General features: G+C 39.7%; 1 protein-coding gene across 1 annotated transcript in view; it reads left to right on the forward strand.

Moving 5' to 3' along the window:
• The window catches only part of LOC148855185 (mediator of RNA polymerase II transcription subunit), a 119,688-nt gene that overhangs the window by 81,772 nt on the left and 14,636 nt on the right, over positions 1 to 23,280 (forward strand). The window contains exons 16-18 of the mRNA XM_088981882.1: positions 8,911 to 9,059; positions 18,295 to 18,535; positions 18,618 to 19,392. Of these exons, the coding sequence (XP_088838008.1) occupies positions 8,911 to 9,059; positions 18,295 to 18,535; positions 18,618 to 19,392 (1,165 nt within the window). The remainder of the gene's footprint in view (positions 1 to 8,910; positions 9,060 to 18,294; positions 18,536 to 18,617; positions 19,393 to 23,280) is intronic.

Consider the following 23,280-nt stretch of genomic DNA (forward strand, 5'->3'; position numbering starts at 1 on the left):
CATTTTTTTTCTGAATGTTACCTAGTCCCAAGCCTCCTTCCTCCCTACTCCTAGATTCTATTTCCCATTTCACCCTATGGCCTTTCCTGTCCTCCCCTGGTTCCCACAAGAAGTCTCTCATCAATTTTTCCAAAATTTTGCTTACTCTCTTTAGGATCCTAAATACAAATAGTACATTGGCAAGCTAGCCAAAGTGGACTTTATCAAAGTGATTGTGCCCACCCAAAGATAAGTAGTTCTTCTTCCAAGAAGCCAACCTTTTTGTGAATTTGTCAACTATAGGGCTCCATGTTGTCAGTTGTTTATATATTCAGGTTTAGTACCATAAGGGTACTGTTGTAATTTCTCCTCTGTTTATATTGTTCGACTGTACTAGTATAAATAATAATATATCATTCTTTCACCCCCTAAGTTCTGTAGGGGCTTTCAGTCCTCTCGGCTCTTCTCTCCTCTCTCCCTCTCTTCTCTCCTCTCGTCTCTTCTCTTGCTCTTGCTTTTGCTCAACATGGTATCAGAGCAAGTTGTCCACGCCTGAAGGGTGGTGTCAAGCAAACCTGTTGTTCAATGTCAAGCAGATAGTCTCTTCATCTCCCAGAGCTGTATCCATCGAACTGCTAATCAGTTGTATTCAGTTCGACCCAGAAGTTATAGAGATTTTTCATCTTCCAGCCCAGAAGTTGTATTCATTGTTTGTTCGATTGTAGAGAGGCTATCATCTGAGGTTCGTAGAGGGAGTTCTAGTTTACAGAGAGGCTATCATCTGAAGTTAAAAGAGGTACTGTTCATTTACTGTTCGGCTGCCCTACAGATTGACTATTTAGCCGATTGATGGATTGTATTTCTTTAACAAAGCAGCTGTATTCGACAATTTTTTTTTGTATTTCTTTACCCCTTCGATGGACTGTTGATGCCCTAAAGCAGATATTGTATTGATCTCAGTCATTGATTGTTCAGCTACTAGGCCTGCCGATTAGGGGTGTGGTGAACTTCACCTTGTATTTTCCATTCTGTTGGGGGGTCATATGACCTGTACAATTGTAGGTCATACAGACCTGGTTATGTACTGCAACTGATTATACAGACCTGTTCCAGTACTGCAACAGTAGTGTTCAGTCTTTGCTCCCAGTGAAACCGTAGGTCAGAAGGACTTGTTTCTATAATAGCCTTGTACGGAAGTACCCCTTTGGTTGATTTTTTTTCTTAAACCATAAATCATGAGTAGTGAAGATTCAGCCACATCTGGAGTTTCCTCAATGCTGAATGGAATGGGTGGGGGTGACCTATCCTTTCCTATGGCTGCTGTCCCTCTTGATGGTTTAAATTACCTAGAGTGGTCAAGAGGGATCAAGTTATACATCACTGCAAGTGGGAAGATAGGTTATATTAATGGGAGGATAAAAGAACCATCCTCAGGGAGTGCTGAATATGATAGATGGAATTAGGAGAACAGTATTGTTATGTCTTGGCTTTTGGTTTCCATGCAACATCAAATCAGGAAGAATTTCATGTGGGCTGAAACTGCGAATGAAATCTGGGAACAAGCAAAGTCTACATATTCAGAATTGCGACACTATGCCAAAATTTATCAACTGCAGGCAGCATCTTCTACTTGTAGACAGGGGGAGAGGTGTTTATTGGTCTATTACTTTGACTTAACGTCTGCCTGGAAGGAGTTGGATCAATACCAGAGTGTGGATTGGAAGTGTGATGAGGATGCTAAGAAGTACAAACAGCTTGTCTCCCAGCAAAGGGTGTTTGCATTCTTACATGGTCTGAATCCTATGTATGAATCTATCAGAGTTCAGATTCTCAGCTCTAAGGATCTCCCTTCTGTTCAGGAAGTCTATGCTCTTGTACAATCTGAAGAAAGCAGGAGAAATTTGATGAACAACCCTGGTGGGGATGCTGTTGTGTTAGTTGCAAAAGGGGGTGTATCTACTGGTGTGGGATCTTCTTCTTGGAAAGGAGATCTCTAGAAAAAAACAGAAGATAAGGAAAAATTGTGGTGCACTCATTGCCAGAAACCCCGACACACCAAAGATAACTGTTGGGATCTTCATGGGAAACCAAAATGGGCTCAAGATCTGACTAAGAAGCAAGGTTCAGAGGTGAATAAGAAGTAGGGACAGCAAAATACAAAGAAACATCACATGGCCAACATGGCTACTCGGGAGCATCAACCCCCCATTTCTACTGTGACTCAGACACATCTCATTGGACCTGACCCGAGGGAGGACATTATGAATTCCTTCCGTGACCATTTAGAGCTCTATGGTAGAGAAATTCGTCAGATGGATACTCCTCCCTCAACCTCATTTGCATCTACGTCAGGTAACCCTGCCACTGCCACTGGAAGAGACAAGGTGAGACTAGCCGATGGATCATACTCTTCCATAGCTGGTCAAGGAACTCTCTCTTCCTCTTGGCCTTACCCTTTTTGATGTTCTTCATGTTCCAAATTTTCCCATTAATTTGTTCTCTATTAGTAGTGTTACTAATTCCTTGAATTGCTCAGTGACTTTTTTCCCTTCTCATTGTGTGATTCAGGATCTGGCCTCGAGGAGGACGATTGGTAGGGGTCGTATGGCTGATGGACTTTACATGCTGGAGAATAAGGCTGGTCCTCATGTTACAGAGTCTATGAGTCAGTCCTGTAAGAAAAAAGTCTATTTATGGCATTGTCATCTTGGTCATTTGTCTTTTGAGTCTTTGAAAGTTGTATTTCCAGAATTGTTTAAGTCAATGTCTGTCTCTGATTTTTCTTTTCAAACTTGTCAGTTGAGTAAGCATTGTAGAACTCATTTTCTTCAAAGAAATAGTAAATCTGAATCTCCATTTCACATTATTCATTCTGATGTGTGGGGCCCTGTTACTTTACCATCTGAGAGTGGCTACAAGTATTTCATTACCCTCATTGATGATTATTCTAGATTTACGTGGGTATACCCGATGCGAACCAGGGAAGAAGTACCAAAAATCATTCAAGATTTCTAGCGGATGGTCTTCACTCAATTTCAAACTGAAATCCAAAATTTCCAATCAGATAATGCAAAAGAATTTTTTCATAGTGACCTCATGGAATTTTTTGCTTCGCATGGTTCCCTTCACCGTAGCTCTTGTGCCCGCACACCACAACAAAATGGTGTGGCCGAACGGAAGAACCAACATCTCCTTGAAGTGGGTCGAGGTGGCTTGAAGCTGTTCTTTGTTCCACTTACCTTATAAACCGTATGCCCTCTCGTCGGTTAGAGTACAAAGCCCCACATCAACTTCTCTTTCCTAAGGCTCCCCTTCTTTCTATTCCTCCTTGTGTCTTTGGTTGCCGGTGTTTTGTCCAAAATCTATCTCCCACCCGTGGGAAATTGGACTCTCGTGCTATACCTTGCATGTTTCTTGGTTACTCCTTCACTCAAAAGGGATACCGTGTTTTTGGTCCTGTTTCTCGTAAATTCTATGTCTCAATGGATGTTTCTTTCTTTGAAGATGAGCCTTTCTATCCTGTTTCTCCTTAGGGGGAGTGTAGACATGAGGAGAAACTGGTTCAGCTTCCTTCTCTCCCTGACCCTCCACCTTTTCGTGTTTTTTCTCGTCGTCGTAAAGGCCAGCCAAATCCAAGAGCTGTAGAGAATCCGGAAGCTATACCTCCAGTGCCACCAGACTCCTCGAGGGAGGATCATACTCACTCAGGTATTTTGGCTCCTAATGATGTCCTTGAATCTATTGAAAATGATTCCTCTACTGCTAATGATCTTGACCGTCCTATTGCTCACAGGAAGGGTGTTAGATTGTGCACCACTAAACATCCCATTTCCAACTTTGTCTCCTATGAGAACATTTCATCTTCATTCCGTGCCTTCCTTACCTCTATTGACAGTGTCCCTATCCCTAAGAATGTGGCAGGAGCTCTTTCAGTTCCTGAATGGACAAATGCCATGAGGGAAGAAGTTAATGCCCTTCACAAAAATGGCACATCGGAACTTGTTGATCTCCCTAAGGGAAAGGTTCCAGTTGGATGTAAATGGGTGTTCACAGTCAAGCATAAGGCTGATGGAACAGTGGAAAGGTATAAAGCTCGCTTAGTGGCAAAGGGATTTACTCAAGTGTATGGAGTTGATTATGCAGAAACTTTTGGCCCCGTTGCCAAGATGAATTCCATTAGAGTCCTTTTCTCTCTTGCGGCCAATTTGGATTGGGTTTTACACCAGCTGGACATCAAGAATGCATTCTTGAATGGTGACCTTGAAGAGGAAGTGTACATGATTCAACCTCCTGGGTTTTTAGCCGAAGGCAATGAACAGAAAGTGTGCAATTTGAAGAAGTCCTTATAAGGGCTGAAACAATCACCAAGAGCTTGGTTCAGTAGATTCCATGTGGCAGTTTAGCTGAAATGATACAGGCAATGTCAATCAAATCACACACTGTTCGTGAAAAAAGGAGAAGGTAAAATTGTTGCTCTATTTGTATATTTGGATGACATAATTGTTACTGGTGATTGGGAGGATGAAATTCAGGAATTGAGACTTTTTCTTGCGACTCAGTTTGAAGTGAAGGATCTAGGACCTGCCAGATACTTCCTTGGAATTGAAGTTGCCTGATCAAAGAAGGGTATCTTCATTTCTCAAAGGAAATATGTCCTAGATTTACTTCAGGACACTGGAAAGATGGGGGTGAAGCCAGTTGACTCTCCCATTGACCCCAACCATAAATTAGGTGACAACTGTGGTGAATCACTCAAGGATGTGAAACAATTTCAGAGGCTTGTAGGGAGATTGTTATACCTTTCTATGACTCGCCCAGACATTGCATATGCTGTTGGTGTCCTCAGTCAATTCATGCATGCTCCTAGGTCTTCTCATCTTGAAGCAGCAGATAGAATCATCTGATATTTGAAGAAGTATCCGGGTACTGGTTTGTTGTTTCAAAAGCACGAACATTTGAAAGTTGAAGTTTATACAGATGCAGATTGGGCTGGATCCCAAAGTGACAGAAAGTCTACCAGTGGCTACTGCACCTTTATAGGAGGGAACCTTGTTACATGGAGGAGTAAAAAGCAAAATGTGGTAGCTAGATCCAATGCTGAAGCTGAATATCGTGCTATGGCCCACGGGGTTGCTGAAGGCATGTGGATAAAAAATTTGTTGGGGGAGTTGGGTTTCCCAGTGACCAAACCTATAACTCTATTTTGTGATAACAAAGCAGCTATAAGCATTGCTGCCAATCCGGTGCTACATGATAGAACAAAACACATCGAAGTTGACAAGCATTTTATCAGAGAGAAAGTTATCACAGGCGAAGTGTGTACCCCCTATGTCACTTCTGAGAACCAGCTTGCAGACATCTTTACAAAGGGTTTAAACCTTTCCAGACATCATGATCTTTGTGACAAGTTGGGCATGATTGATATCTATGCTCCAAGGGGAGTGTTGTCAGTTGTTTATGTATTCAGGTTTAGTACCATAAGGGTACTGTTGTAATTTCTCCTCTGTTTATATTGTTCGACTGTACTAGTATAAATAATAATATATCATTTTTTCGCCCCCTAAGTTCTGTAGGGGCTTTTAGTCCTCTCGGCTCTCCTCTCCTCTCTCCCTCTCTTCTCTCCTCTCGTCTCTTTTCTTGCTCTTGCTCTTGCTCAACACTCCAAAAGTTGTTATTCCCCGGATTATCCCCTAAAGGCATCCCCAAATACTTCAAGGGCCACTGTGATACCTCACAGCCCAGAATTTCAGCCATCTCCATCATGGTTCTCTCCTCCATGTTGATCCCCACTACACAACTCTTATCAAAATTCACCTTCATGTTTGACATTTTCTCAAAAGTTTGCACTATCATCAACAATTTATAGGTGAGTGATAGGTATTATATCTCTTCCAACCCTCAACCCCCCTCACTAGGTTCCTCAAACCTGCTCTCTCTATTAGCCTCCCCAACACATCTGCAATCAAGGTAAAGAGAAAGGGAGAAAGAGGGTCCCTTTGTCTAATTCCCCTAATAGCCAGGAAGTGATCCACTACTGTTCCGTTCACCAAAATTGAGTACTAGCAATTCTTAATACAACCGAAGGTTCACTTACACTATTTCTTCCCAAAGCCAAAGCAGTCTATCACTTGCACTAAGAAAGACCGGTCTACCATCTCATAAGCTTTCTCCAAGTCCAACTTACACACAATCCCTTTCTTCCTTCTTCTCTTTACATCCTCCACACATTCGTTTGCAATTAAAATTTGATCAACAATCTGCCTCTTACTCGCAAAAGCCCCTTGATTCTGTGAGATTATGCTTGGGTGCACCTCTCTGATTCTTTGAGACAAGACATTAGCAACAATTTTATACAAACTATTCACTAAACCGATAGGTCTAAAATCTCTTGGATGACTTGCTCCAACTTTCTTTGGGACTAATGTAATAAAACTTGAGTTCAACCCCGGATTTATTACCCCCTATCAAAAAATTCATCAAACACTTTAAGGATGTCCTATTTCAGTATCTCCCAGCAATCTTGATGAAAAGCCATAGTAAATCTATCTGGCCTTGGTGCTTTGGGTCTATCCATTGCAAATATTGCTTCCCTTATTTCCTCCTCCTTCTCAAACCTCCTTCTAGCCACACCTTATTCTCCTTCAAAAGTTTAAGCCAATCTAGACCTTCCAACCAAAATATCTGATCCAAAGGTCTTCTATAAATTGATTTAAAATGCTCCACAAAGGCCCTAACAATCTCAGCCTACTGGGTAAGAACCACTTCTCCCATTTCTACTTTGGAAATAAAATTCTTCATCCTTCCATTAGCCATTGCATGATAAAACTTAGTGTTCTTGTCTCCCTTTGCACCCATTTGTGCCTAGACTTATGCTTAGACTTCTTATACTACAAAAACTAATTATTAAGACCCTTTAATACACCTAAGGACTTTTTGAAAAATAACACCCACCTATCACACAAAACCCTAAAAAGCACAACCACACGTATGAATTTTAAAAAAATGACTCAGTTAATACCCACCTTAAATGAGTGATTAAGTTTCCATTAATCTCTCTTTGGAATTGTTTAAAAGTTTCACTTGGTAAACAAAGAATTCTATCTTGTGGAATTATGTAGAATTCGAAAAATAAAAAATCAGAAAAAGGAGAAAAGAAATAGAGGCCAGGTCAGTTAGACCATTCCATTATAATGTATACATATTGATACCCTTTATGGGTCCTAGAATAGCCAAGAAAGATACATTTTGTAGCATGTGCATCCAACTGAGTGGATGCGACTAATGAGAAAATTTTGGGAGTAAGAGGAAAAGGAAAAACTTACATTCTTATTGTGCATAATGGATTGAACAGTTTCAAGTAAATGGCAGTTCTTCCATTCAGCCACTCCAATTTGTTGTGGTATGTATGTATAGTAAATTTGATAAATGGTATTGTATTGTTCCAAATTTTGCTGAAACAATGCAGAGAAATACTCTTTGCCATTATCAAAATGAAGAACTTTTAGGTGAACACCAAATTGTGTGTAAATTTCATCATGGAACTTTAGAAAAATGGATAATAATTCACTTTTTTTCTTTCTTAAGATAAAGCAATATCATCCTTGAATAATCATCAAAAAAATTACAAAATACTTCTAACCATTGCACAACACAATTTTATTTGGACCCCAAACATCTAAACGAACCAAAGAAAGAGGACTCAAAACCTGACTATCGACTTTAGGACTCAAGGGAACTCAATGATGTTTGTCATACTAACACGACTCACATTCCAAAGAAGAAAGATGACTGAATGACGGAACAAGTAACTTTAATGCTTTAAGGGATGGGTGACCAAGCTTGCAATGCCATTGGAGAGGAGTGAGAGAGGACTGAAGTGCTACTCTTGGACCACCACTGTCAAGGTGATACACTCACTGGCTTCATGCCCTCCACCATTCTTCATCCCCATCTTGTGATCCTAAAAAACACAAGAAGAGGGGTAAAAGGTAATAGAATAATTAAGAGACTTTGTCAATCTACTAACGGGCACGAGATTTAATGGGAATTTAAGTACATATAAAATAGGAATAAAGATAAAGATGCAAGGTCAACGTTACCGACACCACAAATAGGAGAAGTAGAACTACTATCTAGGATAACTGTTTGGGATGTGGAAGACTGAGAGAGAGAAGGAAGCACACTGGGAATCCTAGCCAATGTGAAGGTTTGAATGCCAAATAATCCATACTTGATAACTAGGGCTCGTACATTAGAAAGAGAACAGAAATGAGGGGTGTGTCTACTGTCTTACATGCCCGAACAGAGTACTAATGAGTTACAATAGGTCTAGTTTAAAAAAGAATAAAAGAGCCATACAATAATATGGTGTATAGGATACACAATAAAAGGGTACTCCCAAATAAGAAAAGCATGAAATCAGCTCTTCTACCAAATAAAAGGGTACTCCTAAATAAGAAGCATCAGTTTGTCAGCAAGAAATCTGTGCTGAGGATGAGTCATAGATTTGGTGAAGATGTCAGTAAGTTGAAGTCCAGAAGAGATATGTTGAAGGGAAATTTGGCCTGCAAGAAACTTTTTTTTTTTTGATAACTTTGGCTTGCAAGAATCTGATCTCGAATAAAATGGCAATCAACCTCAATGTGCTTTGTGTATTTAATCTTGTTCTAGAGTTTTAATCATGCTTGAGAAAATAATAGCAAATTTTCCAACTGAAATTTTGTTGCTTTTATGGATAGTTGCAAACAGGCAAATTAATTTTGTCCCATAGCTAATGGTATTTGTTTAATAAAGATTTGGAGCTTTCTCCTGCATCTTTTTCTACATCCAGCTTATTGCTCAACTTTTCACTTTCTATTTTATTATTCTGTTTATGATTCTCTTCCTACAAGTCTTCATTGCTGCATTTTGTTTCATTAATCTTCTTTGCAGATAAGTCTACTTGATAGGCAAGAGCTTCAACAAAGAGTTAAAATGTTCTGTATGAATCGTGGGCTTCCTGAACATTGGCATCATTCTGGGATTTTTAAACGAGTTGAGCTGCAAAAAGCTTTGGGCAATCATCTGTCTTGGAAGGACCGGTATGCATTGTTCAAATCTGGTTTCTTCTTTTTTTCCTACTTGTTTTTTCATTGGGTTTGGGGGATATACTTTTATTGTCAGCCTAAGATTTTACCATTTCACTAAGCAATGGCTTTTTATATGAATAACAGTATAAAAGTGCATGAGAAGTGTTTGTAGACCAACAACTCCACAAAGGAAATGTCAAAAAAAGAAAAGCTGGCCTTAAAAAGATAAGCCACAACCTACCAACCTAAATCAATTTGCATGGAACCTCTGGAAAAATCCAACCAAAAGCCAATTCATGTACAAAGTAAATAAGCCCCAGGAGAAACAGGATCCTGCCCAACCAACCACCTCAATAAGACCACAGGATCTTCTAGAGACAAGCAACAAAAGGAGATGAATTACATTGTATTTTTCCTCTAATTTCTTTGAGCTGTAATTATCTAACTTGTTTTTTAATGTATTTTTAAGTTTCGGTTTATAAATCTCAGTTTTCACTATTTTCCCATTTTTCAAAATGTTATGAATGATATTTATGTTCTATCCCTTAAATCATAATTTCTATCATCCATGAAATCTGAATGATTGGAGAGGATGTTGCATTTGAGATAAATGGATTAGAGATCAAAAGCTTGTATTGTAAGATTCGAGGTTTTAAAGTCATTTATATCAATATTAGAGATCAAGCCTCTTAAGTCTCTAGGCTTTGTAAAATTGATATTTCATTGTGCTTTACCCTGACTGGGTTACCTATGATTGAATACAAGCCAATAAGATGTGTCAAAATCTTACTCTACAAAGAATCTATTAGTGGTATGAGATGAAATCCATGAAAAATTGGATTTGGGAGTTCATGGATGTTATTACTTTTTTTTCTTCCCAAGAATTATCCATTGAAAGCTGATATTATTGTTCTTGATATTCGTTTTTGAAGCATTTGAGTTATGTTTAGTTGATACTTGAAATTTGACAAGATATAAAGAAAGAAAAATGAAAATGTTAAGAAATAGAAATGAATATTTGAGAAAAAATGGACAGAAGGAAAAAAATGTGAAGGATAAAAGAAGTAAAAACCATAAGAAGTAACTCTGATAATGTGGCAAGAAAAGGAAAGAAAAGAAAAGAAAAGAAAAGAAAAGAAAAGAAATATTGGTTGAGCCGAGGTTACAGGCAACTCGTTGACATTGCTAGTTGGCCCAACGTTTTAAAAAACGACTCGGAAACGGAACCGTTTTGGCCATCATTTTTCGAGCAACGGTCCGACCGTCCGGTTTGAATGGATGGCCCGTTTTGACAAACAAATTAAAAAAAATAAAAAATAAAAAAACGGTAAAAAACCGTTGAATGGGTCAACAAGTCGATGGTTCGACCACCCGAGTCAACGGGTTGTTGATTTTTTCAATGGTTTTTGGCCAAAGACTAGGTTTGGGGTAAAACGGAACTGGTTGCCTGGATAGTTCCCGAGCTGAATGGTCCAACCGTCCGGTTCAATGACGATTCGAAAACCTTGAGTTGGCCTACCTTAAGAGGAAACACAAAGGCAATAGTTGTCAAGGTGATGCCTAGGTGACAAGGTGCCTTGGAGGCTTGCCTTACCTAATCGCCAAGAGTTTTGGATGTTGTGTTATAAAATAGATATTGTTAAACTAAAATATTCATTTTGTGTATTTATATACTAATTTCTTTTTATTATTTTCTTATTTGTTGCGGTTTATTCAACACAGGCATTGATAACTGCTGTATTGAACCCTGAAAGACTTCAAAACCTGAACCGATAAGTAAGAAGAACTTAAAATTTCGTCTACTCATTTTCTTCTTCTTCTCCCATGGTTCCACCTTTTCTTTTTTCTTTTCCTATAACAAAAATAGGGGTTCAACCCCTATATTTTTTGAAATTTCTTTTCTTTGTCCTTTTTCTTCTCATGAAAAAGTGGTTTCTTGGATGCTCAGTTCTATCATTACTGATGTTTCGGATTTTCCGTATTGCCAAGGAGATGTACTCATACATGGAGAGTGGTATATCAGCAGTCCAATCTTTCCTATCGGTACTAGATTGAACTAAAATATTTTCTTATAGCCAGAGATAAAAGAAATTCAGGAGTACTATGCTGGTTTCATAAATCTCTGGGTAGAATATGAGTTGGTGCATATTGGTGAGACATCCTCTACTTGTTGTGTTAAGGTTCTAAAGTAATACTTTGGCAGTAGGAAGATAATGCATTTTTAATGCCCAAGTATGAGGTTATTAGGGCAAATATCCTCGATAGGAGCAGCACCCCATCTCTTGACACTATCAAAGGAGAGTTGCTAAGAGAAGAAACTCATCTGATTACTCAATCAACTATTGGTGGGAGGCCAGATTCAGGGATGGAGACAATTTTTCTTGCAACAAGCCAAAATAGAAGAAAGACCTATCAAAAATGCAATGCTATGATTACAAAGAATATGGACATGTTGCTTCTCACTACAAGAAGACAACATGGACATATAATTATTGAATGTCCTACGAGGCCACCTAAGGGTCAAAACTAGGGTTCCATGAAAAGTTATCTAAAAGCCTATCAGGCTACAATGGATGAATAGGATGATACTTTTGTGATTTCCCCTTCCTCTAGATGGAAGGATGATACATTGGTTTGTTTAGCAAGTCTTCTTCTCAGTGTTCCTCATTTAGTCATATTTGGATTATAGACTTTGGTGCCTCCAATCACATGATAGGGGCATACTCAATTTCTGGTCGGTCTCTTAAACCCCCCATCTATGAATAAACACATTGTTACAGCTAATGGTGAGAAACTTGATATAATAGGATATAATGATTTGTACTTGTCTACATCTACTACTCAATTTCGCCTTCCTAGAACACTTTTTGTACCTATTACCTAAGATCACCACTAAGTTGAAGATAATAATGTTGTTTCCTTTTCCTGTGATGGTTGTTTAATACATGACCAACTCAGTGGAGCAGTGAAGGGGAAGGGTGTAGGATGGGGCAGTTGTTTGCCTTGAATTTTGGACATTCACCAGCTGTCTTCTTGCTTATTGTCTACTACTCTGAACTCTAAAGTTATCTGCAGAAAAACTTTTGGCATCATTGGCATAGACACTTAGGCCATCCTTTTTCTAATAAACTTGTTTTTTTTTTTTTTTTTTGTTTCAATCTGGATGCTTGACTTCCAAGAACACTTATTTTAATAATATTGATAAATCTTGCATCTCTTGTTGTTTGAGAAAAAGTCATGTTCTACCTTTTCCTTGTACTTCAAAGCATAGCAATGCTCCTTTTAATGTCATTTATAGTGATGTTTGGTTGCATCCTTTGGTTTTTAGACTTGAATATAAATACTTTGTTTCATTCATTGATTAATGCACCGGATACATATGGATATATTTTTTTGACAAAGAAATCAGAAGTATTTCCTACATTTAAATTATTCCTTGTTATGGTGAGAACCCAGTTTAATGCCTCAGTGGGAGTTCTACAATCAGATTCAGGGGGGAGTATTATGATGAAGATTTGGGTACTTTTTACACCTCCTTGAAAGAGTAGGGAGTAAAATCTAGGAGATCTTATCCTGGTACCCCGCAACAAAATGGGGTGGTAGAGTGCAAGATAGGGTATAGTCTAAGTGTGGTCAAAACCCTTCTTTTGACTCCCACACACCTAGTTCCTTCTTGGTGGAGGTGACCAGCACTATTGTGTTTCTTATTAACTTGCTTCCTTCTTCTGTGTTGCACAATTCTTCACCGTATGAATACTTGTTTCATCATTCTTTTAATTTTTATATGCTTCATGTGTTTGGATGTATTTGTTTTGTTCACCTTCCTCCTCATGAGCGCACAAAGCTTATACCTCAGGTGACTATATGTGCCTTTGTGGGGTATAACCCTGACTAGAAGGTTTTGTTATGATCCCCAACTTCATCATGTGCATATCTCCTAGAATGTAGTCTTTCTGGAAGATATTTTGTTCTTTTCTAACGTAGCAAAATCTTCTGCTTCTTTTGGTTTGTTCTTGAATTCCTTTAATTCTGTAGAGTTAGTGGAGTCTTCTTCTTCATCTGTTCCTCCTACATGACCCTTCTAGGTCTACATGAAGAGGCATCCAATTGTTCCAGTTCTTGCACCTTTGCTCCTTCACTTCCAGCTGTTGGATCTCTATCTTCTACTCATACAGCAAGTACCCCACCTTCTTCTACCACTGATTCATCTCCTCCGTTAGATCCACCTTTACGATGTTTTGCTCGTGTTTCATACCCACCTAGCTGCTATGGCTTTCCATCTGGCCATAGTTTCTTTTCTATTATGTTGTCTTTCACAGAAATTCCCAAAACGTACCAACAAGCTATGACTGCTCCGCATTGAAAGGAGGCCATGGATATTGAAGTTTAGGCATTACTGGAAAATGATACATGGGATCTGGTTCATTCTCCGCCAGATGCTTGTGTTATTGGTACCTGTTGGGTGTACTCAATAAAACTGAAGTCAGATGGGAGTTTTGATTGATTTAAAGCTCATCTAGTTGCACAGAGTTATAAGCAAGAATATGACATCGACTAAGCAGGGACTTTTGCTCCTGTAGAAAAAATGACTACATTGTGTATGATTCTTTCTCTGCTATTAAGAAGTGGGTTATTCATCAAATGTATGTGAAAAATGCCTTCTTGCATGGGGATTTGTAGGAGATAGTTTATATGATGCCACCTCTTGGGTACAATGTTGCATCTGAGTAGGTATGTCGATTAAAGAAGTATTCGTATGGCCTCAAAGAAGTGCCTAGGGCTTGGTTTGAGAAATTTAGGTCTTCCATTTTTGATGCAAGGTTTACTTAAAGTTCTGCCGACTATTCTTATTAGCCTGTGTGGATGATATCCTGATTACAAGAGATGATGTTGAGGGTATTTCTTCCTTGAAACAAACTCTCAGTCATTCATTCAAGATGACAGATCTTGGTCCTCTGTATTACTTCTTGGATCTAGAAGTGTCTCATTCTGATCATGGGTACTTTGTCAATAAATTCGGCCCCCCTAATGGTTGAAAAACTAGTTCTTTTTTTTTTTACAAAAAAAAAGTTGATACACCTCTTGAACTTAACCATAAGCTCTCTAAGGAAAATGGTGAACCCGTTGCTAACGCTACCTCTTACAAGCATCTGTTTGCTATTCTTATATATCTCAAAATGACTCAACCTGACATATCGTATGCAGTTCAGTTGGTCAGTCAATTTGTCTCTTCCTCGGGGAAGCCCCATTTGTTAACAATTCATTGGATTATTTGATACGTTCGAGGGACTCTGTCTCATGGCCTCTTCTTTTCTTTCTCCTTCTTATTTACTGTTAAAGCCTATGATAATGTTGATTGGGCTAGGTGTCCTGAAACTAGACACTCCTACACTGGGTTGTGTCTTACTTGGAGACTGTTTGATATCGTGTAAGTGTAAGAAACAACAAATTATCTCTAACTCCTCCATGGAAGCAGAATACCGTGCAATGTCCTCTGCCTGTAGTGAATTGGTGTGGCTTTGTGCTCTCTTGTATGGCATTGGTCTTTCTTATTCCTGTCCTATTCCTCTCTATGCGGACAATATTAGTACAATCAAAATTGCTTCAAATTTAGTATTCTATGAAATAACAAAACATATTGATTGGGGTTGTTTGCCACTTTATCAGGTATCAAAACCTTATGGACCATGTCACCCTTGCTAACATGTCTTTTGGTCTTCAATTGGTAGATCTCTTTACGAAAGATCTGACATGTTCTCACCATCAATTTCTCAGTGATGCTTATTTCATGGCATTAATTTGAGCGGGGGGGGGGGGGGGGACCGGGGGTGTAGAGATATGGGGTGATCCCCCTTGTGGGACCATGTTGATATTGTTACATTGTTTGTACCTTATCTTGCTGTAATTCATTTTTTTTTCTTTTATTTCTTTTATTTGTCTTTCTCTTGTATGTGAAGGACATAATTGTCCTTTCACGCTATTTTGAGTTAATATAATTTATTCCTTTTCTGGACGTGTGATGTGAACACACCTGAAGCAACTTTGTGTTGTTTGAACTTCTCTAACATACAAGACAGTGTAGGATGGATTGGAATTTGGTAGAAGTGAGATAATAACACCATCAATGTTGTCATTAAATAGTGCCAAGGACTCAATAGAGGATGCATCAAAGAAAATGATGTACAATTGGCATAATTTTACAGCATTAAAATTGTTGAATTGTGGACATGAATGCAGAACTCCAATTGTGTTACTAATATTCATAATGTTAAAATATAATCAGATTTCTTCAAGTCAAAAACCAATATTGTAGTAGGCTCTCTTCATGGATGAACATGCTGAAACTATTGATAGTGATCTATGGTGATGATTGAAGAAGGTTTTTCATCTTATTCTTTTACCAAAAATCAAGTAGTATGAAGAAAAAAAGGATAACATGGGCCAGATGAAAGTTACATGATTGGAAGCCCATGAGTTGATAATCCTTGAAGAATTTATCTAATGGAGGACTGCCTCATTTTCCACATTGTTGGGTATATGGAAAAAGAACCGATTTTAAGATCACTTCAAGAATCTTACCTTGATCATTGATTGGACTCCCATGTACAAAGATTTCAAGAAGACATTTTGTTAGAATCAACTTTGACAACAAACAGGAGTACTGATGTGGACGCGTATTGGGAGCAGCAGCAGCAATGATCCGGTGTTCTCATCCTATCCAATTTGGCAGCAACAGTCTTATCCATTCAGCTTATTAGATTAGACTATCTTGTTATTCTTATCTTATTAAGTTAGTAGATTAGATTATCTTATCTTATTAGATTAAGATTAAGAGAGACTTATCTTATTAGATTAGGGTTAAGAGAGATTATCTTATCTTATTAGATTAGGATTAAGAGAGACTTATCTTATCTTATCAGTCTTATCTTATCAAGATAGAGTTGGAGGTCTCCCCATTCAGCAAGGAGTCTCCCTAAGAGCATGACTTGTAATCTCCTATTTAAGGAGCCACTATTATTGAATAAAGGCATCCAAAATTTCAGTCAAAGAGAAGAGTAAAGGAGAGTTAGGGTGGTCTCTTGGACAAATCACCCCTTAGGTCGCCACGATAGGGTCAGCACGCAAAGGGAGGGGCAAGGGGAAATTAGAGGTTCTCCCCGTGGACCGACCCGTGGCGAGATCCTACGCTCGGGCCCATAACAATTTGGTATCAGAGCAAGGCGTCATGGGTGATCTGGAGCAGCTGTCGTCCAGGGTCCACGAACTCGAGCACCGGCTCATGGAGACCAGCTCGGAAGTATGGGAAATCAAGGACAAAGTTAGGGAGCTACGGCATCTAATGAAGTTATTCCTTTCTAGCAAAGAGAGGAACACAGAAGGGATGATAGCCACTAGTGGCCGCCGACCAGATCTACCAGAGTCTTCTGGTGAACAGCAGTTCGGCAACTAGGGGGCCATAGTCATCCCCAAGTACAACAGGTTAGAATTCCCGTCATACAACGGCAACGGAGATCCCTTGGGCTGGCTATACCAGTGCGAGCAGTTTTTTCGAAATCAACGGACAGATGACTGGGATAAGGTAAGCCTAGCCACCTTTCACTTAACAGAGGAAGTGCAACTCTGGTTCTATCGATTAGAACAGGAAGAACCTGGGCTCAACTGGACCCAGTTCAAGTCCTACTGCCTTCTTAGATTTGGGCCCCCACTGACAAGCAACCCCTTAGGCAAGACCTTAAACAAACCGACACGGTGGCAGAATACCAGTTCCAGTTCCAGACTCTCCTCGCGAGGGCATCTTCAGTGCGATCGGACCAGTAGGTAGACATGTTCACTGTTGGGTTAGCAGAATCCCTGCGGGTGGACGTGGAAATGCATAATCCCCCCAACCTGGTTACAACCATGAATATCGCTCGCGCCTTCGAATGCAAACTGCAACTCAGCCGCGGAACCTTCAGTATGGGGCGGCCTCCATCAGCATGGGCATCCCCAGAACCACTCGGAATGGCTCCATATTCAGCAGCCAACCAAGAACGGAAGCCACAAACGAGCAACAATTCCAGACCAGCATCTCGTGTGGGGAGCAGCATCGTTGCACCCCCTATTAAGCACTTGTCCAGGGCTGAGATGGCGGAACGTAGGGCAAGGGGACAATGTTTTAATTGCGATGAACTCTACTTAGTAGTGCAAGAGACTTTTCTGCCTCCTGGTGAAACAAGAGGAAGATGAGGATGAACCCTCTTCATTGGAACCCGATCCAGGAGGGCAAAGTCATTCCACCTATCCGGGATTCCTTTGACGGTGTTTCCCGACACCCATCCTGAATTCGAGCTTGAGGACAAGTTCATAGTCCAAGAGGGGAGTAATGATGTGGACGCGTATTGGGAGCAGCAGCAGCAATGATCCGGTGTTCTCATCCTATCCAATTCGGCAGCAACAGTCTTAGCCATTCAGCATATTAGATTAGACTATCTTGTTATTCTTATCTGTAGATTAGATTAGATTATCTTATCTTATTAGATTAGGATTAAGAGAGACTTATCTTATTAGATTAGGATTAAGAGAGATTATCTTATCTTATTAGATTAGGATTAAGAGAGACTTATCTTATCAGTCTTATCTTATCAAGATAGAGTTGGAGGTCTCCCTATTCAGCAAGGAGTCTCCCTAAGAGCAGGACTCTTGTAATCTCCTATTTAAGGAGCCACTATTATTGAATAAAGGCATCCAAAATTTCAGTCAAAGAGAAGAGTAAAGGAGAGTTAGGGTGATCTCTTGGACAAATCACCCCTTAGGTCGCCACGATAGGGTCAGCACACAAAGGGAGGGGCAAGGGGAAACTAGAGGTTCTCCCCGTGGACCGACCCGTGATGAGATCCTACGCCTGGGCCCATAACAAGTACCTAGTAAAATATTAGGGGCATATTTCAAGAAGACATTTGGCTAAAGCCTTCATTTCTTATAGTTTATTGCTGCCACCCCACCAGGGGCATATTTGTGAATTCCTGATTTCTTTATTGCAGTTAATATATAAGATATTATGGCTGTACAACAACCCCACGATTTGGTGATATTTCTCCATCTTTCATTCTCTTCAACCTTTCTTCCCCTCTTCTTTTTTCTTAATTCAATTCAGTTCAGATTATTTTTAGATTCTTTATTTGTTTAGAGGAAAAGTTACATTTTGTTTATTATTGTGTCCACTCACATAGCAAATGCTTCTTTAATAACTGTTGGATTGCCCTTGCAGGTACCCAACCTTCTTTGATGACATTGCTGCACGTTTGCTTCCAGTTATTCCCTTAATTATTTACAGACTAATTGAAAATGATGCTACAGATACAGCTGATAGAGTTCTAGCAATATACTCAACACTTCTAGCTTACCATCCGTTAAGGTTTACATTTGTTCGTGATATCCTTGCATACTTCTATAGTCATTTGCCGAACAAGCTTATTGTAAGAATATTGCATGTACTTGATCTATCCAAGGTACTGCTACTATTCCTATTTAGATTTTTGCATGATCTTTCTTTTCTCCACTAACTTCTTCATATGCACTACTTTGTTTCAGATCCCCTTCTCTGAGTCATTTCCTCAGCATATTAGTTCATCAAATCCTGTTATGTGCCCACCTCTTGACTATTTTGCAACACTGTTAATGGGTATTGTGAACAATGTTATACCTCCTTTAACTAGTAAATCTAGATCTGGATCATTAGGAGATGCTTCAAATAATTCTAGCCGTGTTCCACATAACAAGCCACTTGCATCATCTCAATCTGGTCCAACAAATGCGTCTGAGGGCCAGAAGGCATTCTATCAGAATCAGGATCCTGGCACATACACCCAGCTTGTTCTTGAAACAGCAGCTATTGAAATCCTCTCACTTCCAGGACCAGCTTCACAGATAGTATCATCACTGCTTCAAATAATCATGCATGTTCAACCAACGTTAATTCAATCCAGCAATTGTCTTCAAGGATCATCAAGTGGAGTTGGGCAAAGTTCTGTTCTTCCAACTTCGCCCTCGGGTGGAAGCACAGATTCCCTGAGCACAAGCAGATCAGCTACCACAGCATCAGGATTAAATTATTCCAATTTTGTTTCAAAAAGTGGCTATACATGCCAACAATTATCATGCTTATTAATCCAAGCTTGTGGTCTTCTATTGGCTCAGCTACCTCCAGACTTTCATAATCAACTTTATTTAGAGTCAGCACGTATAATTAAAGAGTCTTGGTGGCTTACCGATGGGAAAAGACCACTTCGAGAACTCGATTCCGCTGTTGGCTATGCTTTACTGGATCCAACATGGGCTGCTCAAGACAGCACCTCAACAGCTATAGGTACTCTTTTGCACTTCCTAGCTATTTACTGATAGATGCCAATGATGCCTAAGGTTTAATCTATTAACTCAGGAACTCTTCCATTGTGCTAGATGATCTAATAAAGCTGATGGCATTTTAAAGATGTCATGTCCATTATGCTTAGGATTTCAGCTGTTAAATCAGGAACTCATCTATTATCTTCGATGATGTAATAAAACCAATAGATTTCTAAAGATGTATTCATATATTGTTTTCGTCAGCAACAAAAGAACATTCAATTTTATTAATATAAACAGAAAGTATACATCTTATTGTACAAGACGAGAGCATAGCTACACTATCCTCAATATACATATTTACAGCTTTTCCCAAAACCTTTGAACTTTCACCTTCATGTTTCTTGTCAGCCATCAATATTTCTTTTTCTCATTCACAAATGTCCATAAAGCTTTTTCCCCATTCTTCAACCAGCTAATTATCACCTTAGAGTCTCCTATGGCTAGTTACCCAACATTCATCTCACTTGCTTGTTGGACCTGTTGCAAAACTGTCAATAGTTCAGCCCTTATAGAATTTCCTTGACCAATTGACCCTAAATACATTGCTTTTACAATTCCTTCTTCATCCCTTAGCACTCTGATAGGCCACCAATTATCCTCACATATGCTAGGAGAAGAAAAGGGCAGTGCAAGCCAGGTCAGCAGTCGGTTGAGGGAAATGTTTAGATATGCCAGCTGGGCATTGCTAGAGGGAGTTAGTTATGATTATCAGGGGGGAATATTATATGGGGAGTTAGCTATGATATCAGGAGGGAATATTTCTGGAGGGAATTAGTTAGGATGTCAGGAGGGAATGTTTCTGGAGGGAGGGAGTTATGATGTCAGGGGGGAATATTATATAGGGAGTTTCTGGATAGGGGGAGGGGGGCGGTGAGAAACATTTTGAGTGTTTGGGAGAGCCGGCGGTCTCTTGAAGAACTGACCACTGTTATCACTCTCCATTGAATGAATACCAGTTTCTTCTCATTTTGAGCTGTGTATCCTTGCTGAGTGGCTGTAACTTGTGTGTGAGATTTCCGGACCATATCACACTCCTCCCACCCTTGAAGGTCCTGGATTTCCTATGCTACCTCCTAATTACCTTAGTCATTTGAGATGATGAAACAGCCACCTTCCCCCATTTTATTACAATTTTATCAATTGAAAATCTCCAAAGATTTTTATCCAATATACAGCTCTAATATTAAACACATTCAACTACTGCCTGCTTGCTTCTTCTTTGTGTTTTTGTGTTCCTCTCTTCCCAGTCCACAAAATAGCTACCCTTGTGCACCACTACATTGCTCCTCCCCTCCTACTTGTTGCTGGAGAAAACAGGTCTACTAGACAAGTCAGAAGAACCCATCTGCAACCAAACAGAGAAAGAATCCATTCCCAAATACCAGCAACAAATGAATAAAAGATTAAGTAAATGATAGTTTTTTTTTTTTTTTTCATCATTGGTACTACACAGAACACACCAATTAGGGGATAAGCACACCAATAGGGCCTCTTTTGTAAAAACCCATTGTGTTAATGCTCTTATGAACCACTTCCTAGTAGAAAGCTTGAATTCTCGGTAGGGATTGGAGAGGATGGGGGGGGGGGGGGATAAAACCTTGGAGAAGAGGATGGGCATGGAGTTCACACAATCACACCTTACTATCTGGCTTTACGGGGTTTACAAAATCTCTCCCCAACACTTGGAAGAGGTTAATAACATGGGTAAGCTCGGAATCCCAAATCCCCCTTCTGCAACCCAAGCTCCAACTAAACCAATTTGGAGAAGAGGATGGCACAATAAATATAGACATTGGCTCATTCTTAAAGGATGAATGATTGAATATAGAGGGGAATTGATTTTTAAGAGAAGATTCCCACCCACAAATATTTCCGAAAACAAAATTTTATTCCCTAAATATACATCATACCAATCTGAGAGCGGTCACTTTGTGTTGAAAAATGCCAAAGGTTAAGATCATATCTGGTTTACCCTTCCCAATACCCCAGATAGTTGGGACCAACATTGGGTAATGGCCATTTTTCATAAACCTGAAAAAAGAGAGGAAAATGAGAAGAAGATTGTGGATTGCCTTCCAAGGATATGCAAGTGTAGCCTTCACAGATGTAGAGAAACTGATGTGGGCCCCACAGCTGTGGGGTCACTCTATCCGTAGGGTAGAATGTACCTAGTCTATTTGTTATGTTTTTTCTGTTATTCTAGTTCTTTTATTCGAGTTGTTATTTACTTTTCAGTTTTATATTGTTAAGTGTTATGATGTAAACACCAAAGGCAGATGTGTCCTTTCCTGTAACTAGCATAACATATAAATATTAAGTTGAAGTGGCGGCGGCAGATGATTCAGAATCTGTCCTTCCTTTCAAACCTGTGTTCTACTGCTCTCTCACTAATCTTTCTCCTCCTTCTTCTTCACTTTCTCTTCTGTTCGAACCTGAAATTCCAAGACTGATAGCAGTCTTGATCATCTTCATGGTATCAAAGCAAAGTTAGGGTTTCTTATGTGAGTCTAATACCAGCCGACCACATGAGAATCTCCTAGGACTAGAAGCTGAAAAGGTGGAGTTCGCAGACTGATTCTTGGAGATCGCCAGAAGTGCTAGCAGCTGTTGGAAGTTTTGTTATGGTTGCAGAGTATTGGTGGTCAGGAAGGATCAGAGAAGACTAGGGTTCAGGTAACCCTAGAAGGCAGCGAACAATTCTCTTCTTGTTAGTCATTTACTTTTCTAAGAAAAGATAGGTTGGACCTATCTGGAGAGGAAGGCTGAACCATTCTAGGTTTTCATCTCTTCGATTCACTAGGGTTTTACAGCAAACCCTACTGTTCTGCTGTAAGTAAAACCCTACTGTTTTACACTTCGATTCACTTGGGTTTTACAGCAAACCCTACTGTTCTGCTGTGATTAAAACCCTACTGGTTTACACCAAACTGTCTCAGCCTTGTTTCTTTCTGCACTAGAGTTTGAAAGTGATCTTGCAGCAAGCCCTAGTGCTGGACTGAACCTTGTGATTTACCTAGAGCTGTCCTCAAGTTTATTGTTGGCATTGATCAGATTCCAGGGTTTCATATTAACCCTACTGCAAGTCTATCTATACAGTACTGATTAGATTGTGCAACTGAATTGATCACTTTAAGGACTGATTAAACCCCAATTCTGCAAAGGCAAATCAGACCTTCTTCTAAGCTGTTTTTCAGAGTATTTTGGGATTTCCGAACTCTCTTAAAGGGGTTAGAGCTCTATGGACAGCCACTGTTGTGTTTGTTAGTTGATTTCAGATCAGAGTTATCCCAGTTGTGCACATACACTGTGAATACAGATCAGGCCTATACTGTTTTTGGTTGTGATTGGTAGTCCAAGTGTTGTTTTAAGACTTGACCGAGATGGAGTTTAAAAGTCAGGCAGAAGGCAGCATTGGGAGCATCAGTTATGGTAGTGTTTCTGAGATGGGTGGTCAGATTACAACTGTAAATTCAGATACTCTAGCTTCAGCCTACCATGCCTCAGCTCCAAGTACTACTGAACCTTGTTGGGTAATAGATTCAGGTGCATCCGACCACATGACTAGCTTGCCTTCACTGTTTACCTCTTACCATTTGTCATCTGGTGGGATAGAGTATCTATTGCTGATGGCTCCCTGGTTCCTATTTTTGGGAAGGGGGACATTAAGTTATCAGATACGATCTCCTTGTCTTCTGTCTTACATGTTCCTAAGCTTGATACTAACCTCCTTTCAGTCAGTAGTATTACCAAACACATGAACTGCTCAGTAACTTTCTTCCCTGACCGGTGTGTTTTTCAGGACCTGAAGACGAAGGTGATTGAGACTGGCCGTGAGACGAATGGGATC

Source organism: Nelumbo lutea, chromosome 4, assembly GCF_056320005.1.
Source record: "Nelumbo lutea isolate HS-2025 chromosome 4, American lotus-T2T, whole genome shotgun sequence".
Lineage (NCBI taxonomy): Eukaryota > Viridiplantae > Streptophyta > Magnoliopsida > Proteales > Nelumbonaceae > Nelumbo > Nelumbo lutea.